This window comes from Urocitellus parryii, chromosome 8 (assembly GCF_045843805.1).
Source record: "Urocitellus parryii isolate mUroPar1 chromosome 8, mUroPar1.hap1, whole genome shotgun sequence".
In the NCBI taxonomy this organism is placed as follows: Eukaryota; Metazoa; Chordata; class Mammalia; order Rodentia; family Sciuridae; genus Urocitellus; species Urocitellus parryii.
In genome coordinates, this window is record NC_135538.1 from 87940095 (window position 1) to 87963469 (window position 23375).

The 23375-nt window shown below is 33.3% G+C and overlaps 1 protein-coding gene across 1 annotated transcript in view; it reads right to left on the bottom strand.

Annotated features, from left to right (window-relative positions):
* Positions 1–23021, bottom strand: part of Adgrb3 (adhesion G protein-coupled receptor B3) — a 671006-nt gene extending 647985 nt beyond the window's left edge. The window contains exons 1-2 of the mRNA XM_026391342.2: positions 22974–23021; positions 19484–20255 (exon numbers count right to left, since the gene is read on the bottom strand). Of these exons, the coding sequence (XP_026247127.1) occupies positions 19484–20240 (757 nt within the window). The 5' untranslated portion in view covers positions 20241–20255; positions 22974–23021. The remainder of the gene's footprint in view (positions 1–19483; positions 20256–22973) is intronic.
* Positions 23022–23375: the final 354 nt, after the last annotated feature.

The following is a 23375-nucleotide window of genomic DNA, read 5'->3' on the forward strand; positions in this document are numbered from 1 at the left end:
GCTGCTTCATCCAAGCCAAAATGTACCTGGTATTTCTCAAGTTAATATCAAAGATGTTAGCACATTCCTGGCACTAACAGCTCCACGATCCTGTCATAAAGCTCCTCTACTACCATGATAATTTTATTTATTTACAGCCTGTTGGAAAACTAAGCAGGTAAAACTGATCAGGCTTATTCAGGGGATATCAAGTTGGTTAGGACTCAAGGTAAATCAATACACTATATGTTTATATGATATACATTATAAATTATGTATATTTATAATAATTATAATTATGAATTATACTACATAGAGGCATCATATAATTTTTAATAAAAATAATCCTACTAAGAAGAAAGATATCACCATGCATTATGGTTTTCTTTCAGCCATTGATCCAATTTATGCCATATATACTAGAGATACATACACACACACACACACACACACACACACACACACAGTGTCTACAACTAGTATAACACAGCATAAGCTAAACTATTGTTGTGCTAAAAGAAAATCCATGATAGAACTCAATTCTACTCCCTGACAAAAAGCTTTAAAATCTGAATTAGTATATAAGAGCAAGTATAAAACAGTATCTCTTGCTGTGTCACTCAAGCATTGAGTTAAATATGAGGCAACTTAAAAGCAGTCTACTATGATTTACCTCACAAGAGTTTCAAGCCCTTCTTTTAATATCACTCTATTTAATATGCCCTAAAATATACCTAGAAATTTAGATATATGGAGGTAAAGTTTTAAAAGGGAGGAATTTCAACTTGAATGACTTTGGATGATTTGTAACTTGGAAGGACAGTTCATATCCTCAAATTCTGATGTTTCCTGCACTGGGTAATTGAGCATATAATGATTATTTATATTTTAAATTAAATTAGGAAATTAAATTTTTTTACTGGGAACTGACCGTACAAATTCATTTTAACATTTTCAACTGAAGCATCACAAAGTTATCAACATGCTAAAGAAAAATAGAAGAATGAATATGTAAAATCTATGTTCATGCTAAAACATAAAAACCTAAACTATTAAAACACATTGTATATTATTTTTATATATTGTACATTACAAAATATATAACAAATAAGTTACCTAATAAAATTATAGGATCACTATCTACTTGTCAGTTCAACATTAAGATTCTGCTGGATATGACATTTGCTATTACTGTAATATTGTTTATTGCCTAATGTGTGCTTATATGAATTACCTAGGGATTTTACTATAATGGTCTGTGCTGTCAAGAGCTAGCTTTCTTTTGGGAATTTATGTTAATTAAATTGAAATCCAGTATTAATCAGTGTTATTCATATATTGCATATAAATTTCAGCTGATATTGTAGAGTTAAAAATTCTCAAATCTGCTTTCCTTTTTAAAAGCAGATCCTTATGGCAAAAAAAGCAAGAATTAATAGTAGTTAATCCTTCCTAGTGGTTTGTGTGCATGGGGGATCAGTGTGAAAGATGGGTACTGCTGTGTTAACTTTCATTACTCCAGCTGTTAACCAGATGTTCAAAACAAGTAAATTGCCCTGGAATGGTTTTCTAAATGCTTCTTCTTCATCTGTTAAATTATGCAAATATTAAAATATTTTTAATCATGCACCTAAAGTCCTTCTATATAGTTAGCAAGACATAAGAATTCTGGAATAATGTGAATGCAATAACTTTGGAATGATGAAATGTAAAAGCAATTAGCATTGGGGCTGACAGAATGTATATTTGTGTTGTAATAAAAATATTTACACAATACATTAAAATCAATAAAATTCAGACTAAAATTTATTTAAGGGAGAATATGCTTTCCTAATACATGTAAATATAAAGATATTCAAGATAATAAAAAAATAAATAAATGAAGAGAAAATGGAAGGAAAACAAGTTTTCTGATGTATTTTTCTGATCATAATTTTAAAATTATGTTATTTCTTTAGCTTTTGACTACCACTGGCCTACATAAAAGTCTCTGAATTACCCTGCTTGAAATAAATGAAGTAGCTGTTCTTTTTATGAAGAAAAATAATTTTGTTTTGATTACTTTCTCTCAGGAAACTCTTACACCCTAAAATACTGAATCACTATCATTTTTTAAAAAGTTTGAATCAGTTTGATTTTCAGTAATAGTTGCAAGGACTAAGAAAATTCTAAAAATAATTTTTTTAAAAGAATTGTTCAAGATTGTATTATCTATTCCTAATAGGATAGTATTCATTTTCAGTGCCCAGGTAAATAAAAGTTTAGACTTTAAAAACTATATATTTTAAAGACAAAAAAGTAAACAAAATATTCCCAGAGCTGGGGTATGAACTTTTCACCTCTCTTTGTTTTTATATATAACTTGTATCTTCCAGTATTAGAGAAACTTAATCTAACTGTAAACTATTTTGTTGAATATAATGGCATCTTACCAACTTAAAATCATCAACTTATAAAGAAAAGATAATTATAACTCTAGTTTTATTTTGATCTTCTACAATCATAATTACAGAGAAGATTAAGTACCTAGTTGTTAATGTAGTGCTAAATGAAGTTCAAAACAATTAAATTGCAAAGTATTTCACATCTATGCCCCCCTAACCTAAGACATTCATATTTTTCTAGAACAAAATATTAAAAAATACAGCTATATCTAAATGAACATTTACATTAATTGAAAATATTTAAAAATTTTTTATTAATGAGCAAAAGGCATTTCATAAGCTTTGCATGTCTCAAAGCAGGTCAAAATTTAATGCCCCAATTTTAATCACTTGGAGGTTTCCTGGGAGGGATGATACAAGAGTTCTCTGAATAAACAACTTGTTAATAATAAGAAGAAAGCACCATTATTATTGTAGATCAAAGCAACCTACAGCTTGGGAAACAATGTTGGAAGGAGCATTAATGGAGCTACTTAAACATATCTGAGGAAATATTCTTTGAAATGCTTAAACTAAAATTTTATTATATTTTAATGTAGTTATAAAGGATTGCCTGAGTTGAGTGACTTTTGGATTACTGAAAAATATTAGATTGCATTTATCTTTAGAGTGGTGGTATAGGGCAAGGGCTAAGAGCATGTACTTGAATTTAGCTCTGCCCCTTCATGAAAGGGCACTGAGCAAGTCATTTAACCTCTTTTTGTCTTGCTTTTCATCTGGAAAATGATAGTTATATTAGGTATCTTATGGGACTCCCAGGAAGCCTAAAACCTAAGATTTTACTTAGCTCATAGAAAGGGATTCATTGACATTGTGATCATATAATACATAAGTAAAGAAGTCTACAGAGAAATAAAAAAGTATCAGCTAGTGTCTGTTTTGTTCCATCTGTATTCTCTTTAAAACACCCAGTGCTGATGGCAAATTTCTATGAATCGATTTCCTAAGTAGCCATTCCCCACCAGTGACAATTTAACAGAAATTTTTTATTACATTAGGATTTTTATTGTGCAAAGCCAGTTTAAGCAAGTTATAATTAGTCAAAATAAATATGTTAGGCTGATAAAACCTGAATTAAGTAAGATTTATATAAGAAAATCAGAATACAGTTATACCTGTTAATATTGTTCCACTTGTTCAAAGGCATAAAACTGTTTTTAAAAAGTTTTAGCAAGTAATTACATTTGTCAAAAGTCTTCAAAAGTATTTTAGGTAGAAATTAGGTGTTTAATTTATCTACTAAATTTGCTGAGTAATCACATCAGAACTACACCATAGCTTGCTACTAGATTATATTTGTCCTCTTAAATATTCAACCTAAGACCTGCAGAGGACAGATTCCTGTAAATTTCAGGAATAATACAAAAATACTTCATGAAATTAAGAAGCTCTACCTACATTATTCCATATTTTAGTCTGTTTGTAATTCACCTAAATTGCATTACTTAAAAATTAACACGTTTAACTTTTAATAACTTAACATGGAATAGAGACCCATGCTTATTTGTGGTGACTTTGCTTCCTAGAAAAAAAAATAGTCTATAAAATTAAAATTTCCCCCAGTTTCTTTTAACACTTAGCATAAATTTTCAAAAAGACTACATCTATGTTTGTTGTTCTCTAATACTAGCTTTTGACTTTGGGAAGCAAAAGGAAAAAAAGATGTGTTTATTTTTAAGTTGCCTGTCTAACTGATGTAAGAGTGGAAGCTTATTATGAAGTGATTCATTAAATTTCTGAACTTCATCTACAGATGACGAAAGATGGAGTTGAATAAAACTGAACTCATTATACTTCATTTACTGTGAGCAACCTAAACGTAAGGTATGCATTACTTTTAAAAACCTGAATTAAGAGAATGGCCCATTCCTACATTATGTGCACATCAATCCTATTTTCTTTTTGCACAGAGTGCATTAAAAAAAAAGAAGTTGCACAGATTTGCCCTCTATTTTACACATGAAGAAAATGTAGTTCACAGACATGAAACAAACTGCCAAGAATCACATAGCTAGTGGAAGGGGAGCTAGGAATCAAGCTCTGAAATGTTTCAAAATCAAGCTGAAATTCTTACTCCTTCCACTGACATAAAAAAAAAAAGCAAAATCAAAGAATCAATGTTTTCTCAACAGAATATCAGAATCTTAGTTAAAAATGTCAAGCCCATCACATCATCCAACAATTTGTGATTCGTATCATTAGAAGACAGATCCTTACTTCCCATACATCCCCATGAAATAAACTAATAAAAAGAAAACATTTATTAGTTTATGTTGGAAACAATAATAACAACTACATTTTGGATATCACTCTCTAACTTCTAAATGGCTTTCATATTTTGTAGTCTTATTTCCCATACAATCCTGTGATGATCCTTTGTATGTTTATAAAAGTGCAAACTACAACTGTCAGAAAAAAAAGATGCAACTTGCCCAAAATTGCTGATGTTAATGGCAAAATCTCTCCCAGAAGACAGTTCTTCAATCTTCTAATCCAAAATTTCTCAGAATCAAAGTTACAAACCTAGCCTCATATTTCTAACTATTGTTTGTAATGTCCAAAAGTAAAAGCTTAACACAATTGAAAATAAAAAAGAATGATTATTCAGAAAATGAAATGTGGATTCATATTTTACTGCTATTTTCCTACATTAAGCCTATGAATAAATTTTTAAAAAGAGGCAGTGAGTAAGATATTTCTCAAGAAAACTGATCGCTCATAATAATAGCTTCTTTTATTTTAACATGTGTACTAATCCTTAGAAAGAAATATGAATACAGCTTTTAACTTGATATAACCATATAATATGAATCCATTTAGATTCTAACATTATTCAGAAACAACTAGATCAAAGGGATGTACATACTGTCAAGAAAATATTCAGAAGATGATATTGATTAGGTGGCCAAATCAAATCAAACATCACTGATTTCATTTTGAAAGAAAAAAATGGCAATGTGTGAAGAGAATGGTTCCTTTTTAAAATGAGGAGTATAGGAGAATAGGTACGTCAATTCAGATGGTGTTTCTTAGGAACATATGTACTCTGAGGAAAATAAAGAGTAAAAGAAACAGTGCACTTCTGTAGTCTGAACAATCCAAGAGATATGTTAATTTCTACAAGGCCTATAAATAAATGAATTAGTTTTTATTTTATTTTATTCATTCATTATGAATGAAAATTTTATTTGTTGTAGTACAGAAACAAGTTGCAAAGTATTCAAGTCATCTAACTAATGAAATTAAACATTTATTCAGCTTGTACTAACAGTCCAGGCATTGATGTGTTTTATGTGTATGTGTCCACCTATGTTACATTCACCACCTCATTCAATCTCCCAACTTCCTCACCAAAATCAGCTTCTCTTCACAGGAAAAGAAAAGCAACAACAACAACAACAACAAAAACCAACCATGAAGTTTAGAGATGTGTGTCATATTGTGAAATCCACAGAGTTGGAAATGAAAAAGCCAATATCTGAACCAAGGATTCTGATTCTTTATCACCATAACATGGTGTGTCTTGCTGTGACTTTCTTTATACATATATATACATATATATATACATACATACACACACACACACACACATATATATAATATAATAAAATGACTTTCTTTTTAATATATATTAAAAATAACTTTCATAAGGAAATATCTAAAACCTGAAACAACTGAATTTACAGCTATGGGATATGTGGAATCTAGTACTTAACACAGTTTCTAAGGAAAATCAATGGTTACAGAGAATTTAAGACTTATTTTGTTATAACATTATAAGTGAGCATTCTTCAGAGCTTAAATATAGAATTCTTTTTTCAAATTGAAACATGTTTTCAAGTTTTAGAAACATAACTGGCAAACAATTCACCCTTAAATTCACCCTTAAATTCGTTCTTAAAACTTTAATATATCCATAGAAATCCACAGAATACTAACTGGAATGCATTTATTAAAAAGGTGCAATACATTTCTATTTATTTTTTTATTTATTGTCATTCCTATGATCCTCTCTCTTAAATGTATATTTAGTAGTCAGTAAATGCATTTTAACAAGGAATATTTTCAAACTTTGGAAAAGTATCCTTTTCACATTATATAAGCATGTAACAATTGTAAGCGTTCAATGTGGAATAGTTGTATAAATATGTATATGTGTATGAGATATACACACAGGTAGGAAATAAACAGGTAATTTGCTCCATTCTTGAATTTTCTTCAGAATATATAATAATAAATAAAATAAAGAGAAGAAAGCACTTGTTTTCTATTTTAATTTTTCAGTTGCTCAATGGTTTGCATACTCTTCTTTGACTCCTGGAGCATACCTCATATAATTAATGAGCACATCACAATCCAAACTTCTTGAGAATAGAAAATCCAGGAAAATAGATGAAAAGCACTGCCCCTGAGCAGGCTTGCGAGCATGCTACTCACATTGGTAGAACTATTCCCTCCCCAGTAAGAAAAGCAGAGGCCCCTTTAAAGTTTACATCAGTCTATTTCCCCTCCCACCTCTCAGAGAAGAATTCTTCAGTGACAAAAGCCCACCTACTCAAAGGGGAGGTTAATTATTGCTACATAATTAACCTCACAAGAAAATTGTTAAAATTAATGAAGCAGTACTTAGTTAGAAATGCCCCATGAACTACTATAGAAATATTTGTTTACAAAAAAACAACTGGTCCCATACAAAAATTAGTGGTCCATTAATTCCAAGAAACTTGGCAGTTTGTAACTGACTTATTGATGACAAAAGTAAATAAACAAACAATAAAAGGGAGAGCCAGAATGAAAACAACACAAACATAATACTTAACAAAAATTTTAAATTAGGGCTTCTGAATATTTACCAATGACAGAGTTAAAAGGATTCTAAACGAATATTCGTATTTAGCTAGGAAAACTAATATGTGAGCAAGAGATTTGCTTAGAGTAATTTAATTTTGGGGGGAAAGGGGTGTTTGGGAGTATATGATATAAGATGCAAGTGTTTTCATGTCCAAAAGAATAGAGAGAAAGATGGAGAACTGTGGTGCTTCCATCATGTCCCACATGGACTCTCAGGGCAAACTGGCTCTAAGTATATTTTGAAGAAAGTGTTTGCGTGATAGAAATAAAAGGTAGGTCATGAGCAGGTCTCCTACTGGACAAGTGTAGCATGGAGTAGATAAGAAGGAATCTCACCTCTGGCCTAAACCCAGCATGGCTTCACTGTAAGTTCACTCTGTCAGAGGAACACAGATACATGCCTGGGAGAGAGACAGCCAATACCCACCAGAGAGGATGAGACATGATGGAGAACTGGCCGAGATCACTGATGGGATATTTCCCAAGAGGGACCCAAAGAGAGCTGAGAAGCACAAAGAGAAGGCCAAGGGCTTGCATGTGGGTTGGGTGTCAGACCAAGACAAACCTGAGCTTTGTGCTGGGTAGCAGGAAGCAGGGTATAGAGAAAAATTGACCACAAGTATGTGGGCCCTTTGATTTAAGCAAGTTATGAATCTTGCTCTGAGCAAAACATAGTAAAAACCAAAATGGTAGTTGTTACACATTCTTGGTGATAATAAGAATGAAAACAATGGTTTCTCAGAGGAAAATCGTTTGTAACATTAATTTCTTCTGCATAGCATCATGGGGAGACTAAGATTTATATTTCTTCAGTGGTTTTCCAGCAGACTTGCCTTTAGGTCCAAAACAGGAAGGAAAGAAAGACTGATTAGGCAGGCTTCTGTGCCTCCTGACCACCTCAACCAAAACACCCCTACATATGGACTTAAATATTAGCTTTAATTGAGAGAGACAAAATCAAGTTCTACTGCTAAGGGGAAAAGGTTGTAATATTTCATATCCTACCATTTACTTATTTCTAAATCAGTGCTTTGATTTAGTGGATCAACTTCTACTCTGCTTCTAAATTCCCACAGATCTATTTTTGTGGTTTCTGTGGTCTGAGGATGCAGAGGCCAGAGGCAAGCATATGCAATATTTATTATGCCTAGAACTCATTTATGCCCTTTGTAACCAATTGAACACCAAAATATAGTCATTGGAAAATTCCACGGAAACCACTAACGAGAAAAAAAGCCATACATTTTTAAGAGAGTAGAATTTTAATACACTTCAAGCAAGGCATTAAAAGATTGTATTCTGTGCAAATGGAACAGAGGTAATTACTTTCCCATATATGAAAGTAAAGCTTAGTGAAAATAAAAAAAGGCCATTGTAACTGGTTAGTTTCTCAAGCATCACTTAAAAAATATACACTGTTCATCTTCTAAGTTTCAAAACCCGAGGTCTGCCAAAGAAAGCTGACCACAAGCTAACATGTCTGTAAAGGACACTGGCCTCTTTGGGGAGCCAAAATAAACTGTAATTTCTCAGTCTACTGTGCAGAAGCAGATCTTTGCAAGTCCGCCAGATTTATATAGATAGATTTTATAAGTAAACAGACTTTTGTCTTCTCAAGGTGCCTTCTTTCCCAATATTATTATGAGTAGGGAATATAGAAAAAAAATTTCCAAAATATCCAATATACACTTAACTTTGGTTATTGTGTTACCAATTTAAAAATTTAATACATTTGTGTATCAGAATAAGTTCAGAAAGACACAGATGAGTCTTTGTTTTTTGTTGTTTTTCAGACAGTTCTTTCTTGTGCTCCTTTGTGGTTATAAAAAGGCAACAGATAATCATAAAGAAAAAATAAAATACTGTAATTTTAATTATGAAACTCTAAGTTTAGCTGCCATGATTTTTTTCTTTAGGATAAAACAAAGAAGTAATTTCAAAATGTGTGTGTTGTTGTTGTTGATGTTGTTGCTGTTGTTGTTCTTTATTTGCTTTGAGAAGGATAGGAAGAACAAGAAGCAAAATAAAATTGAATTAGCAATGAAAATTCCATTTTCATTTTATCTTTATATTTTTAAATGATATAAAATTAGAACTAAATCTTCACCTGTCAGGAATTTTCATGTCTTATTTGAGAGTTTTGAAGTAACTTATTTTAACTTGTCAATCACACAGAAATATTTTTGCATGTTCAGGGAAGTTCAAATGTTCCAGTGTCACATTAGCATCGAAAACAATGTATAATTGGAATATGCAAAGCTAGACATTCAAAAAACAGGTCAATATAGCAAAACTTTTGAAGACTCTAAATTGAAAGGAATTATTAATATAAAGATGTGTACATGTATATACTAAGTGTAGACTAAGTATAAAAATTACATTTGAGATAAAATAAACTGGTTGATTTTAATTTTCATTAATTCTTTAAGTTATTCATATTATTACTATTATCATTTATTTCCCTATTCACTTTGACTGTCTATGTGACAATCTGCAAAAAGATGTAGTATTCTATATAGCTTTTTGCACATTAAATGGAAGTCTGAAAATTTGAAACATTGGTTTCAAGTCATTCTCACAGGTGATCAGAAATCACCTCACTACCACAATGGTACACCTCTGTCTTAGGGTTTTAGGAGGAAATAGGTGCTGTCAATTAAGAGATGCTGTCAATCTGAGAGGAAAATACATTACAGATCTTGCTAGTTCAGTTCTGAGAGTGGCTACAAGAGCCTCAAAAGAAGTGGCCTGATGGAAAACATTACCTCCAACAGAGGCACATACTCCACTCACAGCAAACCACCAGAGAGGAGCCTGGAGGAAGACACCCTAGCCTTGCTCTTCTTCCACCCTCAACATGTATAAGTCAGCATACCATAAGATAACCAAAAAAACATAAAGACATTGTTTCTCCAAAACACAGACTTCACCAGGTAATAATAAAGAGGTAAAAATCCAAGATAGATCATCTTAGAAATCTATGCAAATACTGAACCTGAAACACATTAACATGTATAGACTGAAAACAACAACAACAAAAATTTTGAGACCCATATTTATTTCAATAACACATAGTGACTAGAACAATAATTTAATGAATCAAAGTTAATTTGTAAAACTAGTCTGCATTAAGTGCTATAGCAAAGTATAGATTGATTATTTTCCTGGCTAGATTCCAGATAATTTTTTAAATGATTAAATTTATCAAATATTCCCACATGACTCTGTCATGGGGACTCTTTTTACATTATAGAGATGCTATTCAATATAAATTCCAAAATGAGTTGTGTTCAGATGAAATCACATTCCCATTATATATTTGCAGATTAGGATTATATTGATTGCATAAGATTTGGACTTAGTAATGTTGAAAGAGCCTTATAACTGTCAATTCGTGATTCAAATTCAAGTGCTTCAGAAACAAACAAACAAAAAAATCTATGGCTATCCAGTGTTCCAGTTTTTCATTTGAACCAACTTGTGTGTTTTGTTTTAGAAAAATGAAGACACTGATCTTTAGCATGTTCTGCAATTATTGATGCATGCTAATGGAAAAAATAATATATGACTCACATAGCTATTGCCCAAATAAAACAATATGTGCAATAACACTTTGCAAACTGGAAAGCATTTACTGAATGTCATATTTTATTATATTCTGTTAATTTATAAAATTCTCTACTCTCTTAGAGGAGATATGTATATGAAGTTTTTCTTTAAAGTGTGTTTTATTGGAGAACAAATTATTACTGTTAAGATATTCAAGTGCCGAAATTAATTTTTTGAAGCTTATAGATTTTTTAATCACCTTAAAAGGAAGGAACATCAATAGTAACTCACCAGGAGAGTACATTACCAAGGGAAACAAATATTTCCAGACATTCCTATTACCTAAACATACCTATTGCTAAAAAGTGATTTCACCTAGTTATCCTTCTCTGGTTGACTCCCCAATTTCCTTAATGCTTTTTATAATGTCTGAGTGAACTTAACAATATTCTAAATATTGCAATCTGGTTCCATTAGTGTTCTAATGTCATTCCTATGCCCATTTTGTTCTATTTTTCCAAACAACACTCTGTTCCAAAAGAAACTTGCTATTTAAGAAATAATTTGAGAATAATATATCCAGGATTGGTCAGCAGGTAAATTATTTCATTTTCATTTAATATGGTAGAATTCAAACAAAAACCATTTGCCTTCACATTTCATATGTCCTAGGCATAATGAATATGCAATAGGTAGTTGGTTTAGGGGAAAATGCTCATCAACAAACATAATTTTGGAAAAAGCTTTTTTTCACTCAATTTTGAGATTAACTGCTGCATATCCATGTTTTTCTTATGCATTTATTACTTGCTGCACTTTCTGGCAAACTATATATTTTATTAACCATTAACAACTTAGTTGCTAAGTCATTCTCTGCAAGTCAATAAAATTCCTGCATCATAGTTGCAAAGATAACTGCATATAGAGCATACAGCATTGTGTGGAGTCTTACAGATGACATATTATAATTTGATTTTAAAAAATTAGAATCTTCAAATTAGTAATAATAAATGTTTTGCTTTCTTTTCAATATCTGAAAATGTAAGCCTTACAGAGGATTTTGAGGCTCAGTGGTCTATAATAACTGACCAAAATTCTGTGAGAGAAATCCCAGCAAAGTCACAACGATTTTTATCTCAATGGTTTAATATAGACTAGCATTTCAATATAATTTCCTTTCAAACAAAATATCAAAACATAATCTTCATTTTGTATAATTTGGCAAAGATTAAAATACTTGGAAACAATTTAACTTCAATAGTTCTGCTGCCCATTAGTAGTGATGTCCAAAAGATCCCTCTCTAGACCTAGAATGACTCATAGTCTACCAGGTAGATCAGTTCCAGTATTAGTCATCAACATAAATGAAGAACAACATAAAGATGTGGAAATGCTATGCTGCCTTTTCTTTATCTCATACAGAATGTACACACATCTGTGAGGCTTAATCAGTCTTTGTTAACTGTCCTAAATTCATAGACAAGTTCAAACAATTAAGTGACAATCTACATCATTGTTATCAACTCTCTATGGTTTATAGCCAAAGAATAAAAACAGTTTTTTTAAATTAGAATTTAAAAGTTGGGGTAAAGTCAACCAGATATACTAAATACCATACAAGGATATTACATGAGACAAATGAGAAACAGGAAGAAGATTCACAACTGTACCAACTGTTCCTGCTTCACAAGGGAATATCAGGTGCAGTTTCAAACTCAGTCAGAAATTTCCCAGTAAATATTTATTTCACCTACAATACACAGGATGTTAAGAGAACCCATGTTTAATGTACAGACCTACCATTTATTATACTGGAGACTACACTTTCAAAACCAAACTATTTCATTATTAACAGCATTCCTTTGAATTCAATCTGTTCATTAGAGTTTCATTCATATTCACATACAAATAATGGAAATCTTTCTTAAGATTTCCAAACCAAATTCCCATTCTAGACCCCAGGTTTACACTCATTAATAAAAGGATTCCATACACAATACATCAGGGCTAAGTACTCAGTAGACTGCTGATTCCTAAATAAATGAATATCTGTATAATAATGAAAATACAAAGGAAAGAAAGTTTTTAAACCAATGAAAGTACCTCTCCCTCTCTTATCTCCCTGTCCCTCCCTCCTTCTCTCTCTCTCTCTCTCTCTCTCTCTCTCTCTCTCTCTCTCTCACACACACACACACACACACACACACACACACACACACTCCCACATTTAAAACAAGGTTACAATGATTCTCAAAACTTTGTAAGCCCAATTGTCAATAGCATCACAGAGTGATGACTAAAGTCACTTCTCTTCTTTGCTGTTCCTCCTTCCCCAATCCAAAAGTGAAAAAGTAAAGATAAAATGGAGCCCAACCTTGTATATGGAAAATTAGTTAAGAGGTAAAAGGAAGCAAAACAAAACATGTGGCACACTATGAGAATTCAGTTTAATATTTTTGATGTTAACATTTTCCATCCTAGACACATGTCATCCATGTCTAGATTATGCCATTACACACAAATTATAAAAATTATAATGTTAAACACGTACAAGAAAACTTTATAAGAATATAAAAATGTCTGAAATAGGGGCTGGGGTTTTGGCTCAGTGGTAAAGTGCTTGCTTGGCATGTGTGAGGCACTGGGTTCGATCCTCAGCACCACATAAAACAATAAACAATAAAGGTATTGTGTCCACCTACATCTAAAAATATTTTTTAAAAATATCTGAAATTTAATGAGAAATAATTAAGTGTAGTGTGATCTTTTTATCAGAAATTATTTTGATCCATCAGATATTGGAGAAGATTTGATAGGGAAAAAAAAGATGTTGATAGTTATAAAGACCTTCACAAAATTGAGAAATGTGGCTAGTGTTTTATATGTGCAATGTCATTTGACACAACATTCCATTATGATAGGTATCTCTCCCATTTTATTAATAAGTCAAGTGCTGTCACTTGTCAAAGGTGCTACAAGTGTCTGAGTCATTCTTAGGACTGAAGTCTACCATACAACAAATTATTTTTTTCATTTCAATGAAGTGACATACCTAGAAAATTTTAATACTCCTCTGTTATCTTATTAGCTAATTGAATTGAGAAGAAATTTCCACAGGCACTGACAAGAACTATAGTATCCCAAGCTATTAATTTTATTAGTTTTTTTCTTTCATTCTTGATGTAATTTTTTATTTTTCTGTACCCTGAAAAAGAAGCATTACTGAGCCATACAAATGTGAGAAGAAAAAAAATAGTAGCACAAAGTAACAGTCATGTGGAAAGGCAGATTAAAGTATGGCTCTCTGCTTCATGATCTAAAAACCTTGCAAATATGCTAAAAAAAAAAAAAGACAAGTTTACTTTTTAAAGAACTGTGATTTCTGATTCAAGGCCTGGTTGACTTTTGTAAGTAACAAATACCAGACTGCTTATAAAGATAGCTATACTTGATAGAATTAGCTATATCAAAATATCAGTTCAAGAATATAATTGATTCTTGTAGGAAATGAAGTAAAAAGAAGGATAAAATGAAGTTAGATTCTAAGCAAAGTAAAATTCCTATCTCAATTTTGGGGAAAAATTAATTTCAATTATGTTTGTCCATAGCTGTAATAAAATCTTGCTGAAATGCACATTGGCAGATGTGCAATCAAGGCACATGAACTATGTACACAGCACAGTTAACTTCCATTTTAATGTCTCTCTTAATATTTTCTATCTGTTGCTTACAAAAAACATGCTGCATCATTATAGAGGTTTTTTTTTTCATTACACACTACATATATGAACTACTTTCTAAATTATCTTCCAAAATTCTAAGATAATAAAAGAAAAAATTATGGCATTTTACTTGACCATAACTATTATTTTATCTTTGTTTTTACAATATCTTTATTTTATTTGTATATTTATTCATTTATTTAATGTGGTGCTGAGGATCAAACCCAGTTCCTCAAATGTTTGAGACAAGCACTCTACCACTGAGCTACAACCCCAGCCCAATTTTATCGATATTCTGCTCTTACTATATTTATAGTTCACAGTCAAGAATTAATAAAAAAGCACTGAACTAAATGAGCAATAATCTTTTCCACATTCTTAAAAAGTGATCATATATGTTTATCTTACATTCTGGAAAAGAGCATTTGAGAAATATTATTACTGTTCAAGAAGAAAGAACTAGACAGAGAGATGAAGACAGAAACTGACACATTCTCTTACCACTATTTCTTTTTAGATGGTCATGTAGGGCAAATCACATTAATTATTAATATTTTAAAATAAACATACTGAATTAAAATATTTCTCAAAACTTCATTCTTGTTCTTTTAAAAATGTTATTAAAGAAACCCTTAGAGATCAGGAACTGCCATCAATAATACATTAATGGAATTGGAAATGAAATGAATGGTATTCATCTTCCCCTAAGTGGGGGAAGTAAAAGGCAACTACTCTCCTAAAGTGGTATATTTTTTATTCTTTTGATTATAATTGATTTGCTATCTTCCTAGAGTGACATTTTAGGAAAAACAGATTCAGTACAACTTTGTACGTTCTTATAAAGATTGCGGGATCATGGAAGTTAGTCACAAAGGAAATAAGATCAAAGGAGTAGAAAGAAGAGGGTGAAAGGCAGCTCAAAAAGTAATGCCAGGGCAAAAATAGCAGGAAATAAATGAACATTCCTCAAGAGTGTAAGCATGTGCCTAAAAGTGTGCATGCTTGTGTGTGCACACACATGAGCTGAAGTTTAGACAGGCACAGATTGAGGCTTCCCCTGGGTGGGTGGAATGTCAAGGATTAGCAGAGGCACAGGGGGAAGACAAGTGAGTGTGTGTGTTCAGATTTCCTGGAATCTATACAGGGATCCCAATTTCCTTTCACATAAGTAGAGCCATTGATGTAAGTAGAAAACAAAGATTCCATTAAGGCTCATTATGTGATGTAGATATACGGGTGTGGAATTTTTCTGCTCAAACTGCTTTAATTATTTATTTTAAATGAAGGGGTAAGAAATAAAATCCGAGGCCACATTTTATATTTTAGCTATGTAGTCCAGAATCTTCAGTAAAAGAATCCTGTAAAGTGTACTAAAGCCTTCAGGAAAACTGAGATTGTTTTATGAATAAATGTCTGTCCCCAGACTTGTATCTGAAAACCAGGTAAACACTGATGTTATCTGAGTTTCCTTAAAATACATATATTTAACAGTTCTACATCTCTTTTTTTCTGAATATTCCACCCACACTTCCTTAGCATGTCTCTGAGCTATACTGTCCTCACCACCCTATCTCCAAAATCTTGAAACCTATGTATATGTATATATCCATTATATGTAGACAGGTTTAAAAAATTACCTGAACTATGACATCATTATTTTTCCTTTTTTTTATTTACTTGATTTCTTGATTTCAAATAAAAACTGGTGAAATGATAACTAAGTTTCCATAAGTATATAACCTCCAAATTTGTTGAATATGGTCTTCAATAAGATCTTAAATCCACAAAAATTTAGTATTTGAATGAAGCATCTATCCAATAATTTGAATGAAGCATCTATCCAATAATGTTGTATTTTGTAATTGTTGGTATGACTACAAACTATAATAGTTTTCTTCTTGTCATTTAGGGTTATGAAATTCTTCAGCACATGCGTGTATTACTAAAGAACATTCTAGTAGAAATTCTCTCTCAAAGTAGGTATCCCATTCCAGAGAGTTTATTGCTTCCTCAGCAATCACAAAATATGATTTTTTAATTCCGATGGAGACAATCATGACATTCAACATTTTGAGTAGTTTTTCATCACCACTAGCATTACACAAAGGAATCTAGAGTTGCATTGAATTAAGTGTGAGAACTCTCCTGCCAAATCTATGCAGTAATACAGGCAGAAAAATTTCTACTCAAGGCAGACCTTCTTAGTCAATATTTATTACAATGAATAAAATGGAAGTCAAAAACTATGGAGAGTAATCCTGTATTTCTTTCTTTGATGACTTATTGGGTGCTTTTCCATAGAAAATGTGAAACATCAGGTAATATAAAATACATGTGAATATTTTAAAACTGCATTTTAAAATCAAGAATTAAATATAATAATAATAAGATAGCTTGACCAAATTAAATATAAGCAATATAACTATATGCAATTATTAACCTCAAGCCCTATGAATATCATTATAAGATAGTTTGTTTGAAATGATATCAAATAATTCTTTTGTTGTAGTTCATATATCATTTATATCAAATATTTAAGATTTAATATACTTTGCATAAATTTGACTAAATTAAGAGTCTAGATTTTCACATTCTTTTCCTACAATGTTTCATAGACAAGATATGTTTTATTTCATTCAATATATTCATTCAATGAGTCCAAGAATTCTGTAGTCTATATTTTATAAGAATTACCTACAAACACATCAGTTACAATTATGTCACCAGGAACTTCTTATCCTTACCTTTCTGACTCAGAGTATCTAAATAATTAAAAGCACAAAATTCAGACTTCTGGGAATATACACCATACAATTTTACTAATACTGCATAAATTCCTCCTTGTTATATAAATTTCCTAATTCAGCTCTATCAACATAATAATTTCAAAATAATTATTTACTTGTCTATAGAAACATCCATTTCCATTTTGGCATCCAATTAGCTACAAGAAATAAACGTTCTTTGATGTGATTTAAGCATCTAATATCTAAAAATCACTCTTATTTTCATTCACTTACAAATCAAATGGTTGTCAACTACAACTTCTATAAATTCTAGCACTGTCTTAACCCACATCTCATGACCATGACCAGAAAAATGGTTGAAAATCATGCATACAACTTTGTTTTTTTTCCCTTTGATATCTTTCATTAAAAGAAAAGCTGCAAAAGTGGATTCTCTCTCCTCTGTCATAACCAGTCAATCTGCTGATAGAATTTTAACCATTAAAGAAACAGATTTCCAAATTTTATTAAAATGGCAATAAACCAAACAAAAAACTCTAGTTTCTGATGTTAATTGGTTTTATTAGCCAGCTTGTAACATCACATTTTCTGTGTGTACTGTAGCTTCTTATTCTAGGGGACACTAATTAGTTTTAAATGGTGTTAAATACCATCCCTGCAGTTGCAAGTGCTTCTCTGGGATTTTTACTAGAGAAAAGAACTCCTGTAATTTAAAACTACTTTGTTTTCTTCAGTCACAGCTGTTAGTGAAACACTGACCTGTAGAAATCTTGAAAGGTTTTCACCTTTCTGTCACTGTCATTAGCTAGCATTTATTTCCTTAACAGGTCTTTTCCCCTTGTGCCATTGCTCTACAGTAATTCCCATCCCCCAAATTGCAGCCAGCAGAGAAACAGCGTTAAACTAGTTAGGCTCTTCTCTGCCCCCTCCCCTTTCCCTCCCTTACAAAGCCTTGGCTACCCTTAAAGAAAATTCTCCAACAACGTGTCAATTTTACATTGGTCACAAAGACAACTTCTGTTGGGGGAGGGGGAGGAAAGAGGGACTGGAGCTTGGCTGTCCCTTTCCACAGACTGGGATCTTTGTGGTGATCAGAAAACATTTCCTGCATAAGAAATCAACACACTCTCTGGTTGCAGGGACGGGGAGTAAGAAGGAATATGTATCAGCTCTGCCCTCAAAGGAATGGAACATAGCCATTAACCTTCCAAACAAGAAAGTCATTTTCTCAAAATATGTCATGCTTTCTTGCATTATTAAACATAATCCACAATCTCAAATCTTCTGATAGCTCTTCCACTGAGGATTGGGTGAAAGCCACAAATCACTCTTATACTTTATTTTTTCTCCGCATTTCCGTTGCACTGTTTTTCCCCCCTCCCTCTAGCTCACCTCTGAGATGTTCCCTCTCTCTGTGTATATCAACAGGAAACTGAGAAGATAGCAAAACACCACTTGCAAAATGCAGACCCCAGTTCTTTAAAGAACAGAATGTATATTAACCTGCAGATTTCATAACCTCAAGACCTGACCCAGACAGTTTGCTCCCCCAGTGTTTCTCTTGGCCCACCAAAGAGCAAGAGTGCCAGGTTTATTGTACAAACCACCTTAAACAGAAGTCTGGCCCCCGGGTACCCCTATTTTCAGATGTTACATAGTCTCTTGGTCCAAATAGGTTTGCCTTGGAGAGTTACCTTTTGGTCATGTCAACCCAGCTCAAAGGGGTAAAAGGATAAGTCACACAGGGAAAAGCAAGTGAAAGGAACCATTTGCTGGATTGGAGCAAAAGGGAGAAGTCTGAAAATCCATTTCACAGGTGGGGTATGTGTGTGTAGATCTCTCAAGGGGATGCAGCTTGAAAAAAGGCACCCCTCTCTCTCCTTCTCTCTACCAACCACTAGTACAAGCTGACTTCACATTTCTGCATCTCTTCTCTCCTGAATATTCCACCTGCACTTCATAGGCATGTCACTGAGCTATACTGTCACCATTCTATCTTCAAAATCTTGAGACCTAAAACAAGCTTAAGAGACCTTCATCAGTGAAGATCCACAAATCAAATAAATCCAAAGATGGCAGAGCAAAGGAGAAATGATTAGGTCTGAGTACTGAAACAGCACATGTCACTTCCATGCCACAAACCTCCCCCTCCCTTGCTGGCATCCATCTTCCCCAATCTTGGGGCACTTACCTTCTTTGGGTGGTCGTTTGGCCTCCCTGGTAAGATTGCAGACTTGAGTGGTTTGCAGCTCCTGGGTCAGGCAGCCCTCTGTCTGCTCATTCAGGGGCAACACGACGTTATTTAACAAAACCAGGGACTGGTCATCGATCCCCCACTCTCCCAAATGCTGAGGGCAGGTGCATTTTGTATACATGATCCCACATGATTCTGTTCTCCCATTTTCTGATTTTAAGCAGCTCTCCAACCAAGTGCATAATACATGGCAACCAAACTGGCTTGGGCTCACTTTGTTCAATACCAAAAACTCAAAAAAAGATTTTTGATCTTCTTCCCCTTTTTTCTGTAATCCTGGGAAATCAGATGGAAATACCCGACGTATTTGAATAAAATTTTTATCATATTGTAGAAAAACAAAAGCATTCTTGGAATTGCAGAGTTGCATTATAGAATGATTCTTTCTTAAAAGATCCTTTATTTTTTCATGGGAAAAATGATCAAACTGGTAAGCCAGGAGGGAAAAGTTAGAGCAGCTAAGGTCCTTTTTGGAAAATTTCAGGTAAATGCTATATTTGGTTGGATCTGGATTTTCCAGCGTCCAAGTGCAGTTTGTAAAGTTTTTGGGAAACATTTCACTTACAGAGTACGATCCATAAATGACTCCCTTCACCAAAGTTGAACACCAGAAGTCTTGGGCAGCATTAAATCCAAACATAACCAGGAGATAGGTGGAAAATATATAAATCAGCAGGTTACGAACAGCCTTCATCCTATGTCATTTGGCCTGTAAAATGGCAATGAAAGTAAAATGCAAGTCGGAGTCTACACGCATTGAAAAAATAAACTCCTTCCAATATTACAGCCAGCTGTTTTCAAGATTTCAGTGAAAAAAAATCCTTTTTATAAAAAAGGGCAGGTAATTTTTATTTTATAATGCTGGGAAATTATCTGTTGCTGTGTGAACAGCGCCCTCACGTGGCCCATCACCATGGTCAAATTCTCAACATTCAATTTAAAAATAACATTTAATAGATTATTAATAGGAATGCCCTAATTTATCCACCAGAGTTTCCTCCACAACCATTATCATTCTATCAAATGAAGAAGGAAAACATGGGGTTTAAAATATTATAACCTAAATGTTAATCATTGAAACATTTTTAATCAATCTGTACAACCGTTTCTCTCCCTCAGTCTTCTGTCTGCAGTAAACATCACACAAAATCTAATCTGATAATCTGAGAGCAGCTGTCACCACATTATTTCTTTTCTCTTAAATGTGAAAAGTAATTACAATAAATTATAGCCACAATTTTAAAAGCACAAATGATAATTTGTTCCAGATGGAACATCATCTCCCAAATGCCCCTACTTGCCTTTTCAGAGGCTACCATGTGAACTGATAAAAAATTCCTGTGCAAAAACAAGAGCTTTCATGTGAATTAGTAGAATATTAAAGCCACCATCTGAGAAAAGGCATAGATGGGCAGATACACAGGGAAGACTTGTTGTTCAGCATCACCATTGAACCAGGATTTGAGGCAGTCATTTCAATGTGACATGCCCTCTTGGGATACATAAAGTGGATCACTGTATTAGTATCTGTATCCAAAGGCGATGTCAGTGAAAAATCCCAGAACTGCAGTAATTGAGCTGGCTTCTTTTAATTTTTTTTTAATTAGGGTTATTGTGTCTAGACTTATCTACTGTAACTTAAGATTTACACATGGTAGATAAAAGATATTAGCATTTTCTTTCCTAGTAGATTTCAATTTTCGAATAGCTCTCTCAAACAACAGCTCCAAAGCTCCTCTTCTCTTCTTTTTAATTTTTAACCCTGGACCTGCATAATAAAGTAGTCCTTGATTATATTTACCTCTGTAAGTTGTTATCCAAAAATAACTTGAATATTTTTCAGCTTTAACCTTTAAGAAGTTATTTCTTAGAATAAATGACACTGCTTTTTGGTTCAGCCTTTGAGCTGATAAAAGTGATGCCAAGTTAATTATAAAAGTCTTTAAGCTGCAGTCTCTTCCACTGTTCTGTAAACAGAGACAGACATACAGACATAGATAGTTAAGAGTTTTCATGCTTTTTTTGCTTGGGTCCTCTTTGAACCAAAGGATAAAACCCTCTTCCTTCCCATTGCATAACACACACCAACGCATGCACTCCAAATCCAGTGACCAAAGTCCCTGAAGATAGATCTGCATTTTACAGATTATAATTTGAATTCTATGTTTTGGTACGGGCAAAAACAGCCCCAACTCTAAATCTCTATATAGCAGCAGTTTAAAATAATGCTAGAACTGCTGGGACTATCAAAACTGTGTTCTCTGTTTCAAGCATATAGCTGAATGAGTAATGCCTTTCTTCTTAATAAAGATTAAAGATTAACAAATGAGGAAAGTTGTAGGAAATTCTGTAAATAATTTAGTTCTTTTTCTTTTTCTTTCTTTTATTTTTTTCTTTCCTTTTTTCTTTTTTATTTTTTTTTTTTTTTTTTTTTTTTTTTTTTTTACTGTAGCACTTTGCAGGCAATGCAGGTCTGCGCAGTGTTCTTCAGGATAGTGTGTAGGCGTTGAGAGCCAATGTGACAATAAGTGTCTAAATTAGGAATTCCATCCATGAAAGGGGGCTTCATTTTATAATAAGGAACTCAAAAGGAGGTCGTATATCTTTTCCTTATGAAATTGGTACTTTTGCTTCCATTTATTTGACAGAGCATGTCTGCAATGCTGTGCTCATCAAAGATTAGAAAGAGTGAGGAGATAGCTTGGATATAGCTTGGATTTTACTTTCATGCCTGCTCAAGTAAGCATCTCAAATATAATGCTTCTTATTTTTAACCAGCCTTGCTATACAATCTTGTTTTGTTCTAAATAATAAAAAATGAATTACTGAATCCCCCCCCCGCCCCCCGCACACACACCTTCAGACTGCAGGGCCTGTTCAAAAAACTGTATTTCCCTATTGAAGGTAAGGGGATGTCTAAGGGTTGTCCACCGAGGTTTCAAGGATGTTGTATTTATTTATTTATTTATTTATTTGTCTCTTACTGAGAAGCAAACCGGCATTGAGTTTAGCTATTCTCAAAACTGATTTTCTGGGTGACACTTTAGTTTAGTTGAACATAGACGGCGCCATCACTCCACTGATTTTTTTTTTTTTTTCCCAACAGAAGACCCAATGCCTACTCTTTAACTTCCTTTTAACCTAAAATTTTCCCCCATAAAATTACCTCGATCACGCACAACTACCAGATTTTCCGGGTCTCTCTAACTATTCCTTCGGATCCAGCACATTTCTTGAACGCCAGACTTCTCTAACTTTTCAACTGCGGCGTTTAAGTAAATGCAGACAGTCAGATTTGCTCGCAGTCTCCCCATCCACCAGCAACAGCCTTTCCTTTCCTTGCTCTCCCTGCCCACACACCAAGCCTAGAGCCCCTCGGTGGCGGCCCCCGGCACAGAGAAGGTGACCCCTGGACCCGCTTCCTTACCTTCCACTCCGAAAGCTCAGAGAGGCTCTTGCTCTAAGACACCAGCACAGGCACGCGTCCCAGCAACAGTGACGGAGAGACTCCCCTTCGGTCCCAATCACCGTTGCCCATTTTCCCCGGCTCAGCTTCAAAAATCAGAATTTATTATTTGAAAATGCACACATACGAGAAGCAAAAAAAAAAAAAAAAAAAAAAAAAAAAGGAGAAAAAGACCAGAGAGGAGGAGTGAAAGGGGGGGAAAAAGCCCCGGGGGCCAGAGCCTGTCGCCTTATCCAACTGAATCCAATCTCCAAACCAGGAGGGGGGGGGGGCGAGAAGCCCCCCTGGAGGGAGACTCTAAACAAACAAACACACACACACACAAAAAAAAACCCGATGGAAGTGGATTAAGAACGAAGATTT